This window comes from Erinaceus europaeus, chromosome 20 (genome assembly GCF_950295315.1).
Source record: "Erinaceus europaeus chromosome 20, mEriEur2.1, whole genome shotgun sequence".
In the NCBI taxonomy this organism is placed as follows: Eukaryota; Metazoa; Chordata; class Mammalia; order Eulipotyphla; family Erinaceidae; genus Erinaceus; species Erinaceus europaeus.
The window spans coordinates 16,131,752-16,149,818 of NC_080181.1; the positions used below are offsets into that span (position 1 = coordinate 16,131,752).

General features: G+C 45.1%; 2 protein-coding genes across 5 annotated transcripts in view; one reads left to right on the forward strand and one right to left on the reverse strand.

The window, feature by feature from the left end:
* Nucleotides 1–10,703, forward strand: part of BACE1 (beta-secretase 1) — a 27,842-nt gene extending 17,139 nt beyond the window's left edge. The window contains exons 2-9 of one of the 2 annotated variants that reach the window (XM_007522970.3): nt 111–199; nt 933–1,149; nt 2,164–2,226; nt 3,261–3,395; nt 4,845–4,946; nt 5,301–5,450; nt 5,718–5,889; nt 6,595–10,703. In XM_007522970.3, the coding sequence (XP_007523032.1) occupies nt 111–199; nt 933–1,149; nt 2,164–2,226; nt 3,261–3,395; nt 4,845–4,946; nt 5,301–5,450; nt 5,718–5,889; nt 6,595–6,836 (1,170 nt within the window). In that variant the 3' untranslated portion in view covers nt 6,837–10,703. Of the gene's footprint in view, nt 1–110; nt 200–932; nt 1,150–2,088; nt 2,227–3,260; nt 3,396–4,844; nt 4,947–5,300; nt 5,451–5,717; nt 5,890–6,594 lie in introns of both variants that reach the window. The other variant, XM_007522969.3, reaches the window with a different exon arrangement.
* Nucleotides 10,691–18,067, reverse strand: part of RNF214 (ring finger protein 214) — a 49,826-nt gene continuing 42,449 nt past the window's right edge. For all 3 annotated transcript variants that reach the window (XM_060180007.1, XM_060180009.1, XM_060180008.1), the window contains exons 8-15: nt 17,898–17,986; nt 16,585–16,675; nt 16,289–16,387; nt 15,747–16,123; nt 14,513–14,645; nt 14,261–14,365; nt 13,617–13,712; nt 10,691–11,322 (exon numbers count right to left, since the gene is read on the reverse strand). In XM_060180007.1, the coding sequence (XP_060035990.1) occupies nt 11,257–11,322; nt 13,617–13,712; nt 14,261–14,365; nt 14,513–14,645; nt 15,747–16,123; nt 16,289–16,387; nt 16,585–16,675; nt 17,898–17,986 (1,056 nt within the window). In that variant the 3' untranslated portion in view covers nt 10,691–11,256. The remainder of the gene's footprint in view (nt 11,323–13,616; nt 13,713–14,260; nt 14,366–14,512; nt 14,646–15,746; nt 16,124–16,288; nt 16,388–16,584; nt 16,676–17,897; nt 17,987–18,067) is intronic.

Sequence of the window (18,067 nt, forward strand, 5' to 3'; positions counted from 1 at the left end):
GCCATAGCATTGGTGGCTATCAGCTTGCCCAACCCAGCATCATGGGACTAGAGGGGTGAGGGACGATGAAGGTTCCCATTGGTAACGTCTCTCTCCCCTTTCTCTAACAGCTCAACATCCTGGTGGACACAGGCAGCAGTAACTTTGCGGTAGGGGCTGCCCCCCATCCTTTCCTGCACCGCTACTACCAGAGGCAGCTGTGAGTCCTGGGAGACCCTTCCCCAAGCACCTGAGACCAAGAAGGGTCAGGGGAGGGTTGTGGGAGACTAGCTCCTCAGACCCCTTCTTCCAGTTGGGAAAGAGGAGAATTCACTGTAGACTCTGAACAAAGCCTCATCTCTGTCCCATCACATACACACAAGGCCCAGTTAGAGGTGTGATTAAACCCAAGGGGTGGGTGGGGGTATCATGTGAGGATGAACAGGTTGCATGTGAGTGGTGTGCAGTATTTACCTGCTCTGCTGAGAAGCCTGTACAAACCCCTCCTCTTAGAGAAAGAAGCATTCACCCTGCCTGGAACATTCTACCACTGAGATGGTACCACCAGGCCCCAAAGCCATGAGAGTCAATGGCTCCTTTTCTCTGGGACCTGATGGAGTCAAGGGGGGAGGCAGAGATGTTTGTGAACTGGCTCTCCGGCAGCAGCAGGCAGGCACAATGCACAAAGCCTAGGCTTGTTCTTGGTGGGGTCTGAGCCCAAGATCTAGGGATAAAAGCTACAGAGATAGGAAAGCAGTCCCGGCAATGGCTTATCTGTTTGCAAGGTCACTTCACATTGTATTCTGGGTGGTCCCTCCAGGGTGCTCTGTTGAGCAGCCTAAAAGCATCTTCACTTCTACAGGCTGCCCCTAGGAGGAACCCAGGCATTTGCCAGTGCATGTGAAGTGGTTGTTGTGGTTCTGCGTCCACAGACTGCTGTCCCCTTTCCACAGGTCCAGCACATACCGGGACCTCCGCAAGGGTGTGTATGTGCCCTACACCCAGGGCAAATGGGAGGGGGAGCTGGGCACTGACCTGGTGAGCATCCCCCATGGCCCCAACGTCACCGTGCGTGCCAACATTGCTGCCATCACTGAGTCCGACAAGTTCTTCATCAACGGCTCCAACTGGGAGGGCATCTTGGGGCTGGCCTATGCTGAGATCGCCAGGGTGAGAGCAATAAGGCCCAGCGCCAGACACTGTCTGCATGTTGCAGGATGCTGGGGATGGAGCTGGGCAGGTGGCGATGGGGAACTTGGGGAGGAAACAAATCAACTGAAAGTATTATTTAGCAGGGGGGTATGGTGACAGTCTGCATTTTATCCCTACAAAGGACAGAGCTATAATGAGAAACACTGTGATAGATACACAAATAGGTTCTGTTTTCTTACTACGTGCGCTTAACCTGGTGTGCTCTGCCCGGTCCCCAAGGTTCTGGTTTCTATTGGCTTTAAGGTCTTTAAGAGTGAAAGAGGCCTCAGAGCTGGGAGAGAGTTCACCTAGTAGAGTGTCTGCTTTACCATGTGGAAGGCCCTGGGTTCAAGTTCCTGCACCAGATGGGTACAGCATGGCATCAAGGGAAGCTCCATGGATGGTGGAGCAGTGCTATAGTGTCTCCTCCCCTCTGCTGACACAGGAGCAGTGGAACTATGCATAAATAAGGACTCAGTGACACCAAAGAATAAGAAGGCCCTCAGGCATTTGAAGCAGGGCAAGCTTGTGAGGATAAAGACCTTCTGAACCTCCAGGCCACTCAGTGCTTCCCATTTATATATATATATATATAATTTATTTGACAGAGACCAAGAAATTGAGAGGGAAGGGGAAGATAGGGAGAGAGACACCTGCAACACTGCTTTACCACATGAAAAGTTTTTGCTCAGCAGGTGGGGACTAGGGGCTTGAACCTGGTTCCTTGCACACTATAACGTGCTCCCAACCAACTGCACCACCACCCGGCCTTTGTCTCTTGCTAACCCTTTCTCTACCTCAGCCTTTCCCAAGAAACGTCCCCACATTTTTGTTTTGTCTTTTGGTTTAGACAAGAAATCAGCCTTTTCCATGAGGCTCCTCTTTTAAGAATTCATTCCTTGTCTCTTTCTGTCACAGCCGGATGACTCTCTGGAGCCTTTCTTTGACTCCCTGGTAAAGCAGACCCACGTTCCCAATCTCTTCTCCCTGCAGCTCTGTGGTGCCGGCTTCCCCCTCAACCAGTCAGAGGCACTGGCCTCAGTTGGAGGCAGCATGGTGAGTAGGTGTGGGAAGAGGGGAAGAGGTCCTGGCACTGTGCAGAGAGATGGAGATCCCTAACTTCTCTTCAAAGGTTACCGCATGGCATTGGGCCCTATGTGTAATATAAAGGCTGGCTTCCTGTCTAAACCAGATATTTATCTTCAGATTCAATACCCTCCATTTTTCTTTTTGATAGCTTGTCTTCCTTGCATTATTTCAGAAAAGATCCAAGACACCTATAATAAATTTGTAAAGAATCAGCGATTAGGAAAATTTCAAAGGGAATTAAAATAAGACCTATTGCATTAATACTGTTCTGATGATGTAAGTTCAAAAGTCTTTTGAATCATTCAGTCTGATGACTCAGGCAGAGATTTAAGGAGCTTATAAGTCTATTTATTAATTAGGACAATTGGTGATTCCCCACCTCCAGAAGGTAGATAAAATAAAACTTACAGGAAGTCGGGCGGTAGCGGTGGGTTAAGCACACATAGTACGAAGCGCAAGGACCAGTGTTAAGGATCCCGGTTAGAGACCTTGGCTCCCCACCTGCAGGGGAGTCGCTTCACAGGTGGTGAAGCAGGTCTACAGGTATCTTTCTCTCCCCTCTCTGTCTTCCCCTCCTCTCTCCATTTCTCTCTGTCCTATCCAACAACGATGACAACAACAACAGCAATAATAACTACGACAACAAAAGGACAACAAAAGGGAAAATAAATATAAGAAACCTTAAAAAAATAAAATAAAAATTAAAATGGGAACAAAGATTCATTCATTGTGCCAGCTTAGATTGAAAAAACTTTATATCTAACGATGTATGATTCTCAAAAAAACACTGGGATGTCTTCCCATGAATGTGCACTGGACATGTTTAAGAAATGAAATCATGCTGGGGCAAGATTTGATCAGGAGTGGGAAGACGAGGAAGGCAGTCTGTAGGGGGACTCAACAGCCCCAGAAATGACTGATGCCATTACTCACTCCCTGGGTCCCTGGGTGACTTGCTGTCCTGTGCTGGGACACCGGTCCCTGACTCTTTTGCCTCCTAGATCATTGGGGGCATCGACCACTCGCTGTACACGGGCAGCCTCTGGTACACACCTATCCGGCGAGAGTGGTATTACGAGGTGATCATTGTGCGGGTGGAGATCAATGGACAGGATCTGAAAATGGACTGCAAGGAGGTATTCAGTGGATTATGTGTATGTGTGTGTGTGGGGGGAGGGCGATATAGGGACAGGCAGCATGATGTGAGGTCATATCCTGGGCTATGAGGGTGGGAGGAGGAAAGATACAGGAAAGGGTTGGGGGCAGAGGCCAGCATGATCCTGAGCTTAAAGTCCAGACAGTAGGATCAAAGGCTTGGGGATATGGGCTGACTGGGCACTTCCACAGGGGCTGCATGGCTTAATCCCATTCATGACAAAGCATGACCTAGTCACTGCTGTGCCTTACGGCCTTGGGAAAGTCATCTGTGAGGCAGTTTATGGCAAAATACAAGATTATAGCTTTGGAGTCAGAAAGACCTGGGCCCTCTCTGTATGCCCTCAGCAAGTTATGATTCTGGTTCCTCATCTGCAGAACAGAGGTAGGAACAGTGCTGACTCCTGTGCCTGATAAATAGCAGCTAAACCACTTGGTTTTCCTTCCATTGCTAGCCTAGATTAAATTAGAATACACATACAAGTATATTGAGGATATACAGGTATTCTGAAGTTATAAACTCTGTATTAGGCATTCGTTTTCAGATTCATTGTCTGACTACCAAAATAGAAAAAGTAACATTTAGGGAGTAGGGCGGTAGCACAGCGGGTTAAGTGCATGTGGTTCAAAGCACAAGAACCAGCGTTAAGGATCTGGGTTTGAGCCCTTGGATCCCCACCTGTAGGGGAGTCGCTTCACAGGCGGTGAAGCAGGTCTGCAGGTGTCTATCTTTCTCTCCCATCTCTGTCTTTCCCTCCTCTCTCCATTTCTCTCTGTCCTATCCAACAACAATGATCAATAACAAGAATAATAACTACAACAATAAAACAACAAGGGCAACAAAAGGGAATAAATTTTAAATAAAGAAGAAAAAGTAACATTTAGTGAATGCTTCCTATATGCTAGACTAAGTTCTAAGCACTTCAAGTCTATTTTATTATTTAATCCTTCTAACAATTTACTGAGGAAACTGAGGCCCAGAAGCTAAGTAACTTGCCCAAGGACATACTCCCAGGAAGTGGCCAATCCAGGATTCAGTCAGACTCACCCCTCTGGTTCTGGCCAGAGCCTGGCACTCATAAAGGTTTCTAACTGTTCTAACACTTTAAAAAAAAAACAAAAAAAAACCCACTTTTTAAAAATGTTTATTTATTTATTCTCTTTTGTTGTCCTTGTTTTATTGCTTTAGTTATTGTTGTTGTTGTCATCATTGTTGGATAGGACAGAGAGAAATGGAGAGAGGAGGGGAAGACAGAGAAGGGAGAGATAGACACCTGCAGACCTGCTTCACCGCCTGTGAAGCGACTCTCTTGCAGGTGGGGAGCTGGGGGCTCGAACTGGGATCCTTACGCAGGCCTTGAGCTTTGCACCAGGTGCGCTTAACCGTGCACTACTGCCTGACTCCCTGTTCTAAAACTTTCTTCTCTTAGTACAACTATGACAAGAGCATCGTGGACAGTGGCACCACCAACCTTCGTCTGCCCAAGAAAGTGTTTGAAGCTGCAGTCAAATCCATCAAGGCAGCCTCCTCGGTCAGTAGGACTAATGACAATGGATATGAGGCAGATATGCCAGAGGAAGTTCATTAGAGTCACGTAGTTCACAAGAACCAGGACGTCTAACCTTACATCCTCCAGTTTAGATCTCTTACACTTGTCTCTTTTATGGGGCTAGCTTTACGCCTTACCCAGTTGTCCCAGTACAGTGTTTTGGCCTGTCTCTCATGATCCTTCTCTAAACTTTGGATTTTACACATTTGCATTTCATGCGTTCCCAGCCTGGATGTTCCATGGGAAAGCAAATCAAGGACCTGGTGTTATCTGGAATTGGAGAATGAGATGGTTAAAGGGGATGTTTTCTCACTGTTATTCCTTTTACCCAATCAGACTGAGAAGTTTCCCGATGGTTTTTGGCTGGGAGAGCAGCTGGTGTGCTGGCAAGCAGGCACCACCCCTTGGAACATTTTCCCAGTCATCTCACTCTACCTAATGGGCGAGGTCACCAATCAGTCCTTCCGCATCACCATCCTTCCACAGGTATGTCCCCAACCTGACTGGGGGAGGGGGAAGACTCCCAGGAAGGGGATAAAGTACATATTGGAAGCTAGTGAGCAAGCACAGCTCCTCAGCAGCTGGAGAATAAGACATACCAGTGTCCAGTGGTAAAAGGCTCTTGGAAAACCTAGTCCAGCAGAGCTCAGGGATAGCAGAGGGAGGTGCATCCTCAGGGCTGAAGTAAGCAGAAGGCAGAAGTAGGGTGGAGGAGGAGTAAGGAAGACGTACTCACTGACTGCTTGTCCTTAGCAATACCTGCGGCCAGTGGAAGATGTGGCCACATCACAAGACGACTGTTACAAGTTTGCCATCTCACAATCATCCACTGGCACCGTCATGGGAGCTGTGATCATGGAGGGCTTCTATGTTGTCTTTGACCGGGCCCGGAAACGAATTGGCTTTGCTGTCAGCGCTTGCCATGGTGAGAGAGCCAGGGATGAGGGTGTGGAGCTGGTCTATCCATGTTGTTCCTGTCCAGCAGTAGGACACCTAGGCCCCTACCAGGCTGGGAGGTAGTAGTGGTTGTCTCAAGCCAGAGTAGTGCAAAGGCTAGTGTCAGCATTTGCTTTTTGGGCTGGGGAGACAGTACACAGCACTTGTCTGCAAGAGGTTCCAGGTTTGAGCTCCAGCACCAACAGTCATTGCTTAGGTGAAATAAAAAACAAGACAAGTGCTTTTGTTGTGTATTGCCTGGCAAGGTGACGCTGCCTGGGTTGGTAACCTGTGAGAAAGCCCAAGCAGTGGAGCTGCCTTAGCCTTGGGAAGCTCTAGATTCAAAGACAGCAGACTGTGGAGTAATGACCCTGTCCATCCAGCCCATGGGTGAGGCTGACAGCTACTTCAGAATGGTGACTGTCCTGCAGTTGGATTTCAGAGCAGAAAGTGAATTGACTAGGCTGGTTCTTTGGTTAAGATGTATAGTAGCAGTCTTGCTGGACAGGTGTACAGGAAAGGGTTGCTCTAAGTGACTGGGAGGAAGACATGCCTCCACCTAGCACCATCTTTCTGTCCTGCTCCAAAAATAACTGCACGGAAGGAAACCCTACAGCCTCCTTAGGGACTAATTTCAAGTCCAAAGAGCCATATAATGATGAGGGGGGGTCACTCACATTTGCTCTTTTCTTAGTGCATGATGAGTTCAGGACAGCAGCAGTGGAGGGTCCTTTTGTCACCCTGGACATGGAAGACTGTGGCTACAACATTCCCCAGACGGACGAATCGACCCTCATGACCATAGCCTACATCATGGCTGCTATCTGCGCCCTCTTCATGCTGCCACTTTGCCTCATGGTGTGCCAGTGGCGCTGCCTCCGCTGCCTGCGCCATCAGCACGATGACTTTGCAGATGACATCTCCCTGCTCAAGTGAGGAGGCCCGTGGGCAGAAGAGATTCCCCTGGGCCACATGTGGGTGGTTCACTTTGGTCATAAGTAGGAGAAACAGGTGGCACCTGTGGCCAGAGCACCTCGAGACCCTCACCCACTGCCAATGCCTCTGCTTTGACAGGAAAGAAGGAAAAGCTGGCAAGGTGGGTCATGGAGATTGTGCCTGTAGGAAGCAGGCAAGGGAAGGAAGTCACACTCTGGAGGCGGGGATACTCTTGGTCACCTCCAACTTGCGTTTGGAAATTCTGCTGCTTGACACTTCAGCCCTGAATCTGTCCACCATCTCTTTAGAGTCTCCAACCTAAAGTATTTTTGTTTTCTCAGTTCCAGAAGTAGTGGCCTCACACCCAGGTTACCCCTGTGTGTGTCTCTGCAGTACCCCAGCAGAGAAGGGGCCAATTTCATTTCCTTGCTGGCCAAAGTTAGTAGGGGCAGATGCAGTTTGCTATTTGCTTTAGATAGGGGCTGTATAAATATGCCTAACACCGGTGCAATGGTTGCCTCTTGAGTTAAAACAAAAAAATAATAATTAGGTTGAATATTTGTACAAAGGGGGGGGTGGTGGGAAGAGGACAAGGAATGGAGTACAGAGACAGGCAACACTGGGATCCAAGTTAGGAAAGGCAGAAACATGACCACTCACCAGTCCCAGTTTTAGACACTTTCAACATAGAACCCACCTCATAAGATGGGTGTTGCTTCCCAATGTTTTCTCTGTGGTTGGCAGCCTGACCAAAAGGGAGATGGGAAGAAGGGCTCATCTAGCCAAAGAGCTCTTTTTAGCTCGCCTAAAGGAAAAGTGCTCACAAAGAAATTCCCATGGACAAATGAATTTCTACCTTATTAATTCCACTTGTCTGTACCTGAACCCTTCACTCCACATGGGATAGGAACCACTGATATATACTGACCCCTTTGCTCCCCCTGTGCTCTCTGGGAAAGCAACTGGGACATAGCAAATGTAGTGGAGTGGGCTCTTGTCTTCCTGGTCATGTGTTCACTTCCACCCCCAAATCCCTACCCCCTCTGGAACTTCGCAGCTGAGGTGCTAAGCGGAATAAATAGGAGGCCTTACCTGCCTGACCATTGAAAGAATCCTAAAGATTCCTCAATAGGTAGGAGGGCTTGGTACCCTATGTCTGCCTGGATTTTTTCCTGTTCAGCTGCAAGAAGATCTCTACACAGAGCAGTTTCTTCACCTTCTCACCCTCTCTACTGTCCTTTCCATTTACTTGGTTAAAGCACCTGGAAGTGGCACTAGTATTATAATAAGAGTGTCAGGAACACAGGACTTTCTGGCTCTGGCATCACTGCCTTCAGTACCAAGGCTGAAGTACCTCAGGGCTTTCCTAGTTCCTTCACAAGACAGTCTTTCCATGGGATGCCCCCTCTTTCCCTTACTCCTAGTCTCTACTTTCCTCTCCAAGAATACATGGGTACCCAGGCTGGTTCTTGGGCTAGATGATGGGGACCAAATTAATCTCCTCCCTCTCAGTTCTACCACAGTGGCCCCCAATACCAGTGTTGGTGGGAAAAGCTGAATTTTTCTGGTATTCCCACCAGTTCCTATTCCTATCTGGTCAACACATTGCTTCCAGGTATGGAGCCTACTAAATGTGGAATTGCCTGATGAGGGAGAGGGGCTACAAGGAGGGCCTCTAGAGATTCTGGTGTCAGCCAGTTGCCCACAAGCCATAAACCAATAAAATAAGAATACCGAGTCATGTTTTTTCTTTTTAATCTGGGTTTTCTTCCTTCCCACTGTACTCGGTGCTGCTTTGGCTGACTGGGAACACTCCCTGACCACAAAGACTGACGGGAAAAGTGAAGACTGTCTACTTCCAGTTCTGGACTTACTATGTAAATAAACTTCCAGAACTGCTACCATGAGATGTAAATGTCACATCTGCTTTATAATTTCTACCCATGTTGGGGAAAACTGGCTTTTCCCCAGGGCATAAAACTCAACCCCTTCATTACAAGTCCCACTGTCTTGTTTTGCTTTTAAGAGAAAACTTGTACTTATTTTTCTTTTTACACTTACTTCCTTTCTACCCTGAAACTATGAACTCTAAATGTAAAATGAAAATCTTGACAACAACTTCTTGCTTGTAAAAATATGTATTATACATCTCTATTTTTTAATTTTATTCAGAAAAACGACTGTCCCGCCTCTACTCACTGTATTTGGAGCCTTTCCCAATGGTCTATGTGGCTTTTGCCACTGCAGGTCAGTGGGCAGAGGGAAAAGGGAGAACACAGGTGGCCAAAATTTAAGTGTTACTTTCTGACTGATACTGAACAAGAATGAGAAAGGAGCAACAAGAAGTTTCCAGCTCCCAAGCACAATTCTCTAAAACACCTGGTCTGCTGCTAAAGTTGGCTTTTGAGGGGTTTTTGGTAGGAAGCAGTTAAGCAACCCCTCCCTGCCTCCACATTTTCTCTCTACTCCTTTGGTTTCAAAGATTTGTGGAAAAGAAACAGATTACTCTTTATAGCCACTTGTAATTTCTAAATTTGGGGGGAATACTGGAAAATACTGTAGATAACCCAAAGGTTGTTGCAAAGTTGTGAGGAAAGAATATCTTAAGAATATAAGATAAGGACTGGGAAGATGGTTACACAAAAACACTTTCATGCCTGAGGCACCAATGATTCCAGGTTTAGTCACCAGCACCATAAGCCAGAGCTGAGCATAACTAAACAAAAAAAGAAAATCCTTCCTGCCCCTCATGAGAAGAACAAAGGAACTCATCTTCCATGCTGCCATATTTCTCATTCATGACAGCTACCAAACTAGAGACATTAATGTGTCATTAACCAAAGAAAGTGGGTCATCTGTCCTCACAGACAGGAGTACTCAGGCCATTTTGGTTACCCTATGAGGAGATGCCAAGGAGGTCCTAAGAAGTCCAGCTCCTTCAACTGATGCTAGTCTATAAATCTAGTGAAGTAAGGCAAAAGAAGAGAAAGTATCCATGAGCTGACAGGCAAAGATGAAAGACACAAGAGAAAGGAGAAATTTAGTTAGATCTGAAAGAAAACATCTTCCCAACCCTAGGTCCCAGAATGAAAAAAATTCATTTGTTGGTAACAAAATATTGTCCTTCCCCTGGAGAGTAATTTTTGTTACTATTATTAATACTTTGTTTTTACTTGTTTAATTCCAAGAGGGAGAGGAGAAAAGCCATTTCTTGCAAGAGTAAAGGTAAAAGAAAAGATGCAAAGTTTCCCCAGATAAAAACTTAAAAACCAAAAGCACTCAATAAGTAGAGGTGGGAAAATGTCCTAGTTCCAGACAGCCAACTATTAGAACAAATGACTTAAAAACTTAAATCTCCCTTCTTCCTATCACTCTGATCATATGCCACCCATAGTTTTCTTGTTTCAAAAACTAAAACCTAGCATCCCAAGATCATTCTGAAAATAATTTCACACAGACATCTCCTCACCCCAGTGCCTGCCTAGAGCTCACCCAAGGTCACCAAACAACTTGTGAACCAACTGCCTTAACCTTCAGGGGGGAGGGGGCTAGACTAGGAGACCAGAAGCGGAGAAAAAGAGGTGAAGACATCATAAGTTGTTCTGTAAGAGCTTGATCAGAAGCCAAGTCAGTGGTGGCAAGGGATGACTTGGCCCAGAAAAGAGTTATGGGTTGTGCTAGTTTCTGAAGAGATTACTACCCAGGATATAGAGTAGATAGGAGTTGTGAGGGTTGTGGGAGAAAATGGGACCTGGTTATGTTGTTATTCTTGGTCTGTGGATTTTGCTGATGTCAAACAGAATCTTCTGTAAAGCCTATTGTCTATGTATAAATAATGAGTATTAACACAGTAAAATATTCAAAGAAAAGTCAAACTATTAGGGTATAATTCTTGTTCTCCTTCATCAGTTCTCATTTGACCTGTTTAGAGTGACTAGAACAACACTGAGGCTTCTAGAGGCTTTCAGTAAGCAAGGCATCTGGCAGAACAGCAGGTGAGCACCAGGGTTCAAATCTGCATACATGAGCCTTAAGAAAAATGGGACTAGAGACTGAGCCAAATCAAAACAGGATGGCCTTAAAGCAGCAGCAGCTCCCTAGATGGTTTTTATATTGTATTTTAAAATAGCCCTAGGCAAAGATATCATAATTTCAAGGGCAAACTACACATCATCTTACCTACAATCTGCATCTCCCAAAGGAACTTCAAGGTGAGGGGGACAGACCATTTCTGCATAATATACATACTTTCATTTACGAACATCTGAATACAGACTTTCTATACACACATTACCTATAATAATAAAAATGTACATGGCATGAGTATATATCACTGTATAAATATAGAGTTTTAGAAATCTTGAACCCGCACTTCCTGTTCACATCAGTTTCTCCTCTTCTTTCTCCCCAGTCACGTCCATTACTTAAGAGTTGGACAAAAAGGACAAGTGTCATTTGTGTTGGTCTGGGCCCAGAATTTGATACACTGGAAAGAAAGAAAGAAAGAAAGAAAGATATATCTCAGGTTTATCTGAAAAGATGTTGGGAAGGAAGGGAACATGAGACATTAATGCAATGTATGTATACACGTAAGAAACACCTGTACCCCAGGGAGTCAGAAGGGTTACTTCACTGGATCTTTACTCTTAAAAATTTTTATCATGGCGGGGGGGGCTCAGTGGTGGTACACTTGGTTAAGTGCATATTACCATGCACAAGGACTCAGGTTCCAGACCCCACTCCCCACCTGCAGGAGAGAAGCTTCGAGCATTGAAGCAGGTACTGCAGGTATCTCTCGGTGCCTTTCTCCCCTCTCAATTTCTCTCTGTCCTATCATAAAAGAAATATGGTAAATATTTCCATTTTATAAATAAATAAATACTTTTAAAACTTTTTTTTTTTTTTTTTAATGAGAGTGGAGGGTGAGACAGAGAAGGGACCAGAGCACTGCTCAGCTGTGGCATAAGGTGATACTGTGGGACTGACGCTGCAGCCTCTCGTGCAACTGGTGACTTAATAGTCTGAGCTATCTCCCGGGCCTACTTCATTGGCTCTTAGCCCCAAAGAATCTTGAGAGTAAGTGAATCTATTCTTTTTAAAAGAAACATTAATAGTCAGTTAATAATAATAATATAAGTTTGGGTGGGGGGTTGATAGCACAGTGGTTATGCAAAAAGACTCTCATGCCTGAGGCTTCTAAGTCCCAGGTTCAATCCTCTGAACCACTGTAAGCCAGAGCTCAGTATTGCTCTGGTAAAATAAATAAATAAAAATAATGATGCACATTCCTCCACCACCACCACCAGGATTATCACTGGAGCTCTGACTGCACAATTCTACCAGTCCTGGTGAACTTTTTCTTCTTTTTTTAAAAATTTATTTTAACCAGAACACTCCTCAGCTGCTTATGCTAGTGCTGGGGACTGAACTGGGGACCTGGGAGCCTCAAAGATGCATATGCATTACATAAACCACTCTGCTATCTACCCAGTTTATCAGTTTCTATGAGAGGAATATCTAGTCTGGCTTATACCTTTTTTTATGACTCAGGCTGCAATGAACATCATCACCAAGTATCCATCACCCTAAAATCTTATTCAGAATTTTCCCTCACCTATAATTTTTTTCTTTCTTTTTTAAGGAAGGGGGAGAGAGACAGAGACACCTGCAGCACTGCTTTACCATTTGTGAAGCTTTCCCCCTGCAGGTGGGGTCCGGGGGCTTGAAACTGGGTCCTTACACAAAGATGTGTGCACTGAACCAGGAGTGCCACCACTCAGCCCCTCTTTTTTATTTTAACCAGAGCATTGCTCAGCTCTGGCTTATGGTGGTGTGGGGGACTGAACCTAGGACTTTAGAGTCTTAGGCATGAGATGAAAATCTCTTTGCATAACCATTATGCTATCTACCCCCACCTAAAGATTTCTTTCTTTTTTTTTTAACCATATCCTAGAATTTCTATGTAGAGTCAACTTAGCTGTAAAGTCTGAGGGAAAAGTCTAGTAAAGAAGGAATTACTCCTGCTGCTAAAAGACTTAACTATGCCTGGTAGCAAAATGAGAGACAGAAAGAACTTGTCAGCTGGTGAAGGTAACTCTAAAATAGATGGGCCTTCAGGTCTTGTTAGTGGAGTTACAGGCCTTATATTAGGTTACCCATTCCATTCCTTTTATCTAAGTAAAGGCTCTTGACAACCCTATACTTGAAACATTATGTTAGAAAGATATGTATCAGGGAGTTGGGCGGTAGCGCAGTGGGCTAAGCGCACGTGGCACAAAGCACAAGAACTGGCATAAGGATACCGGTTCGAGCCCCCAGCTCCCCACTTGCAGGGGAGTCGCTTCACAGGCAGTGAAGCAGGTCTGCAGGTGTCTATCTTTCCTCCTCTCTCCATTTCTCTGTCCTACCCAACAACATCGACATCAGTATCAACAATAATAATAACTACAACAATAAAACAAGGGCAACAAAAGGGAATAAATAAATATTAAAAAAAGAAAGATATGTATCTAATACTCAACTTTCCAAGAAAGTGACCTAGCTGTATTCTAGTGAAAAACTACTTATCCAGTCCCCTAAAGGGAATATGGTAAAAGGAAACCAGGTAATCCTTGCTCTAAGTATTCTGGTCTACAGATGTGTTAGCAGCTCCTGTTCACTGTAAACTTTATGGTTAGATATTAATAATGAGTAGCAACACAGTTAAATGCAAATGAAAAACTGAATCAGCTGTAAGAAAAAAAAAGAGGGTGAGACTTGAGATAGGTCTATAGCACCCACCTCCTTGTGCAACACATGTGTACATGCCATTGGATGCAGTTCACTGGGTTGGACAAGTTTCTGGCACATTAGACACAGTTTACAGGTGGCTGGAGCCTGCAGAATAGAGAAGTGAAAGTCAGGAGGGTAATGAACCTCTGGATCTACTTGTCTTTTAAAAAAATATTTATTTATTTATTCCCTTTTGTTGCCCTTGTTGTTTTTTACTGTTGTAGTTTTTATTGTTGTCGTCGTTGTTGGATAGGACAGAGAGAGGAGGGGAATTTAGAGAGGGGGAGAGAAAGACAAGACACCTGCAGACCTACTTCACTGCTTATGCAGCGACTCCCCTGCAGGTAGGGAGCCAGGGGCTCGAACCAGGATCCTTATGCCGGTCCTTGCACTTTGAGCCACCTGCGCTTAACCCTCTACTTGTCTTTTATACCCATGGTTTCTTCTACTCTTTCCATGAGCAAAAAGATTGTGCACTGAAAATAATAGTTCAAAGTGCTGAGTCATGAAGAAACTACTTGCATTTTCCCACCTGGGGTAGCCAACAACTCAGCGGGTGGTGATGGTTTTTACCTCTATGCCACCTATAAACCCACTTCCTCCTCACCGTCCAGCTTCTCCACATCTCACTTTTCAAAGAATTAGAATCTTACATGTGAAGACCTTCCGGGATATGAAACTTGGGCAGAAGGCAAGAACATGGGGGTATTGATTTGGGCCAATGGAGCAGGGAATAAGGCCCGGATCCGACCAAGTGGCTGTGGGTAGAAAAATTATCAAAGTAAGGGAAGAGACCTGAGTAACAAAACATGAAAGACATAGCCCTGACTGCAATGCTGCTTCCCACTCCTGTATTTCTGAAATCTGCTTTTTGCCCAACATCACAGTAGGTCAGCTTTTCTTACCTGAGTACTTGCTGCCATTCGCTCATGTTCTGCCAGCCGTGCAGCCACCAACTGGATCAGTTCCTCCATGGTCAGGCCTGCCATGGTGGTACGTGCTGTCTTGATCTGCTGCAGAATGTTGGTCATCTGGGCCCTAAAAAATAGAACACGTTGGGAGTCGGGCGGTAGCGCCATGTGTTAAGCGCAGGTGGCGCAAAGCACAAGGACCAGCGGAAGGATCCCAGTTCGAGCCCCCAGCTCCCCACCTGCAGGGGAGTCACTTCACAGGTGGTGAAGCAGGTCTGCAGGTGTCTGTCTTTCTCTCCCCCTCTTTGTCTTCCCCTCCTCTCTCCATTTCTCTGTCCTATCCAACAATGATGACATCAATAACAACAATAATAATAAATACAATAATAAAAAACAACAAGGTCACAAAAGGGAATAAATAATTTTTTTTTTTTTTTAAAAAGGAACATGTTGAGGGCAAAAAATCCTATGCTATAGTCACAGGGGAAATCCATGAAACCAACCCTACATGGCCCTGCCCGTATTTCAGATGGTAAGGACTCTTACAAATTCATCCTTAGGAAGTCGGGTGGTAGTGCAGTGGGTTAAGTGCACGTGGCACAAAGCACAAGACCAGTATAAGGATCCCGGTTCAAGCCCCTGGCTCCCCACCCAAAGGGGAGTTGATTCACAAGCAGTGAAGCAGGTCTGCAGGTATCTATCTTTCTCTCCCCCTCTTTGTCTTCCCCTCCTCTCTCCATTTCTCTCTGTCCTATCCAACAACAACGACATCAATAACAATAATAATAACTACAACAATAAAACAATAAGGGCAACAAAAGGGAATAAATAAATATAAATTTTTTTAATTAAAAAAAAAATCATCCTTAGGGGGCTGGGCGGTAGTGCAGTGGGTTAAGCGCACATGGCGCAAAGCACAAGGACCAGCATTAAGGATCCTAGTTCGAGCCCCCAGCTCCCTACCTACAGGGGAGTTGCTTCACAAGTGGTGAAGCAGGTCTGCAGGTGTCTTTCTCTCGTCCTCTCTGTTCTTCCCCATCTCTCTCAATTTCTCTCTGTCCTATCCAACAACAACAATAGCTATAACAACAAGGGCAACAACAAGGGCAACAAAATGGGAAAAATAGTCTCCAGGAGCAGTGGATTTGTAGTGCTGGCACCTAGCGAGCCCCAGCATAACCCTGGAGGCAAAACAAACAAAAAAAAAATCATCCTTAAAGGCGCTTACTTATTGCATTGTGGAAACCGGGTCAGCAGCTTCTCCAGGATCTTCTCCAGTTTGTCTACTGACTGGGGCCGGGGAGTCTCAGTAGAAGCCTTAACACCACCCAAGCCTGGGGGAGGCGGGATGGAGGCGGCAGGGGGCACGTGTGGACCATGGGGGCTGACCAGGGAACCCAAGCCAGGGCTATTTCTCCCATGGGAGCCAGGAAGGGGTGGGGAAGGCTGGTTAGGCTGGGAAAGGGCAGGGTTCAGGATTGGGAAAGACAAGGATCGGGGATCTGCACTGGGCATAACCATGGGCATTGTGACCTGCCCAATGGAGAAGGGCATCCGAGGAGCCAGAGAGGGACTGGGCTGAAACACCTGAAGCATGAAGTCTGTCTGTATAGAGGAAGAGGGGAAGGAGAAGAAAGAAAACAAATGTTTAGGAAATGAAATGAAGCAGAAGTTAACAAGAACATTTGTGTCAAAGGATGATTCCAGTATCTTCATTAAAAGAACAAGGCCACCAATACAAGGGTGACTCCCCAAAGCCAGCACTCTTACCTCTGATGGGGGTGGAGGTAAGGTAGGAGTAGGAATTTGAGGAAGGCTACTCAGCTTGGCTCCATTCCTCACTAGCTGGATATGACTGTTAAACTGGTCCTAGAAAAAAGATAAAGGATAATCTTTTACTGCTGAGGTAAGTGATCCTCTCTAGAAAGAGTGCCATCCATTATCATGAAAACAAGGAAAGTAGAAGGGTAGGCTGTATGTGGCAATGCAAAAGACCCCTCCCCACTGCAAGAAGTGTTAAAGCACAGACTAACTTTGAAGCAGTGACCAACCATTGCTACACTTACCCGAACATTCTTTTTCATCATCCGAACTCCATTTAGTCTTGTCTCCCACTCCTGTTTGGAACGAACTGTGTCTAGTGTTGGGGGAGTTGACCTTTCAAGAAACCAAGAGTAGTTTACAGAGTTAAGGAAAGTTCAACACCTAAATCTCTGAATAGTGGAATAGTAGTTGACTAATCGATCTGGACAGAAGTCTAGGCAAGTGAAGGAGAAAGCTCAGGTTCTAAGTTGTTGGTCTCATTTAATACCAGTACCTTCCATTACAAGAACCGGAGGACCTACCAGAGAAAGAGGGGTCTTTTCTGCCTAAAAATTCCCACAGAGGAGGGGCTGGGTGGGTAGTGGCACACCTGGTTGAGCACACATATTACAATGCGCAAGGACTTGGGTTTGAGCCCCTAGTCCCCACCTGCCGGGGGAAAGCTTTGCAAGTGGTGAAGCAATGTTGCAAGTGTCTATCTCTCTCCTTCTCTATCACCACCTTCCTTCTTGATTTCTGGCTGTCTCTAATAAATAAATAAAGATAATAATAATAAATGCCACAGAGATCCTCCAGATTTCATGAAAGAACAGAAATAAGATAAGACATCCCCAAGGGCATCTGATAGCATGAGATACTTAATGCTATTCAATTCTTAATGCTAAAATAAGTACAAAACTATAAAACTATAGAAGCTAAGACTTAGGACATTCAGAACACAGGAAGAGACATCACTGAACAATTACTACGGCAGGTGGGGGGGTAGATAGCACAATGGTTATGCAAACAGATTCTCATACTAGAGGCTCTGAGGTCTCAGTTTCAATCTGCACCACCATATGCTAGAGCTGAGCAGTGTTCTGGGAAAATAAATAAATAAATAAGAACAGTTACTACTTTTACTGTCGAATGCAAAACACTAATTTCCCAATAAAGAAATTAAAAAAGAAGAAGAAGAAGAAGAACAGAAAACACTAAGAACAGAACTTGGAATGGAATTGGTGCATTACACCAAAGTAAAACCCTCTGGGGTAAAGGGTGAGGAGGGATCAGGTCCTGGAACATGACGGCAGAGGACCTAGTAGGGGTTGAATTGTTATGTGGAAAACTGGGAAATGTTATGCATGTACAAACTATTGTATTTACTGTTGACTGTAAAACATTAATCCCCCAATAAAAAATAAATTAAAAAAAGAACAGTTACTACTGTAGACATGACCTTGAAATTCCTTTGAAGGTAGAGTAAGTATCAGAGTAACTGACAGAAGGCTTCAAAAACCCAACAACAGTAAAACCCAAAACCACCATAAAAACTCTAGAATTGGAAGGTACTTGCTTGAGGTAAGTAAGGTGCAATTCTGCCTCTTTTTCTGCTTCTTCTAATTTCAATACCAGCAACTCTTTCCGACTCTCTAGTGACAGGATCTAAGGAAACCACACATATACTTTATTAACTTCACATATCTGAAGCTACCCCAAGGTAATTAAAGCAAATGCTTAGTGTCT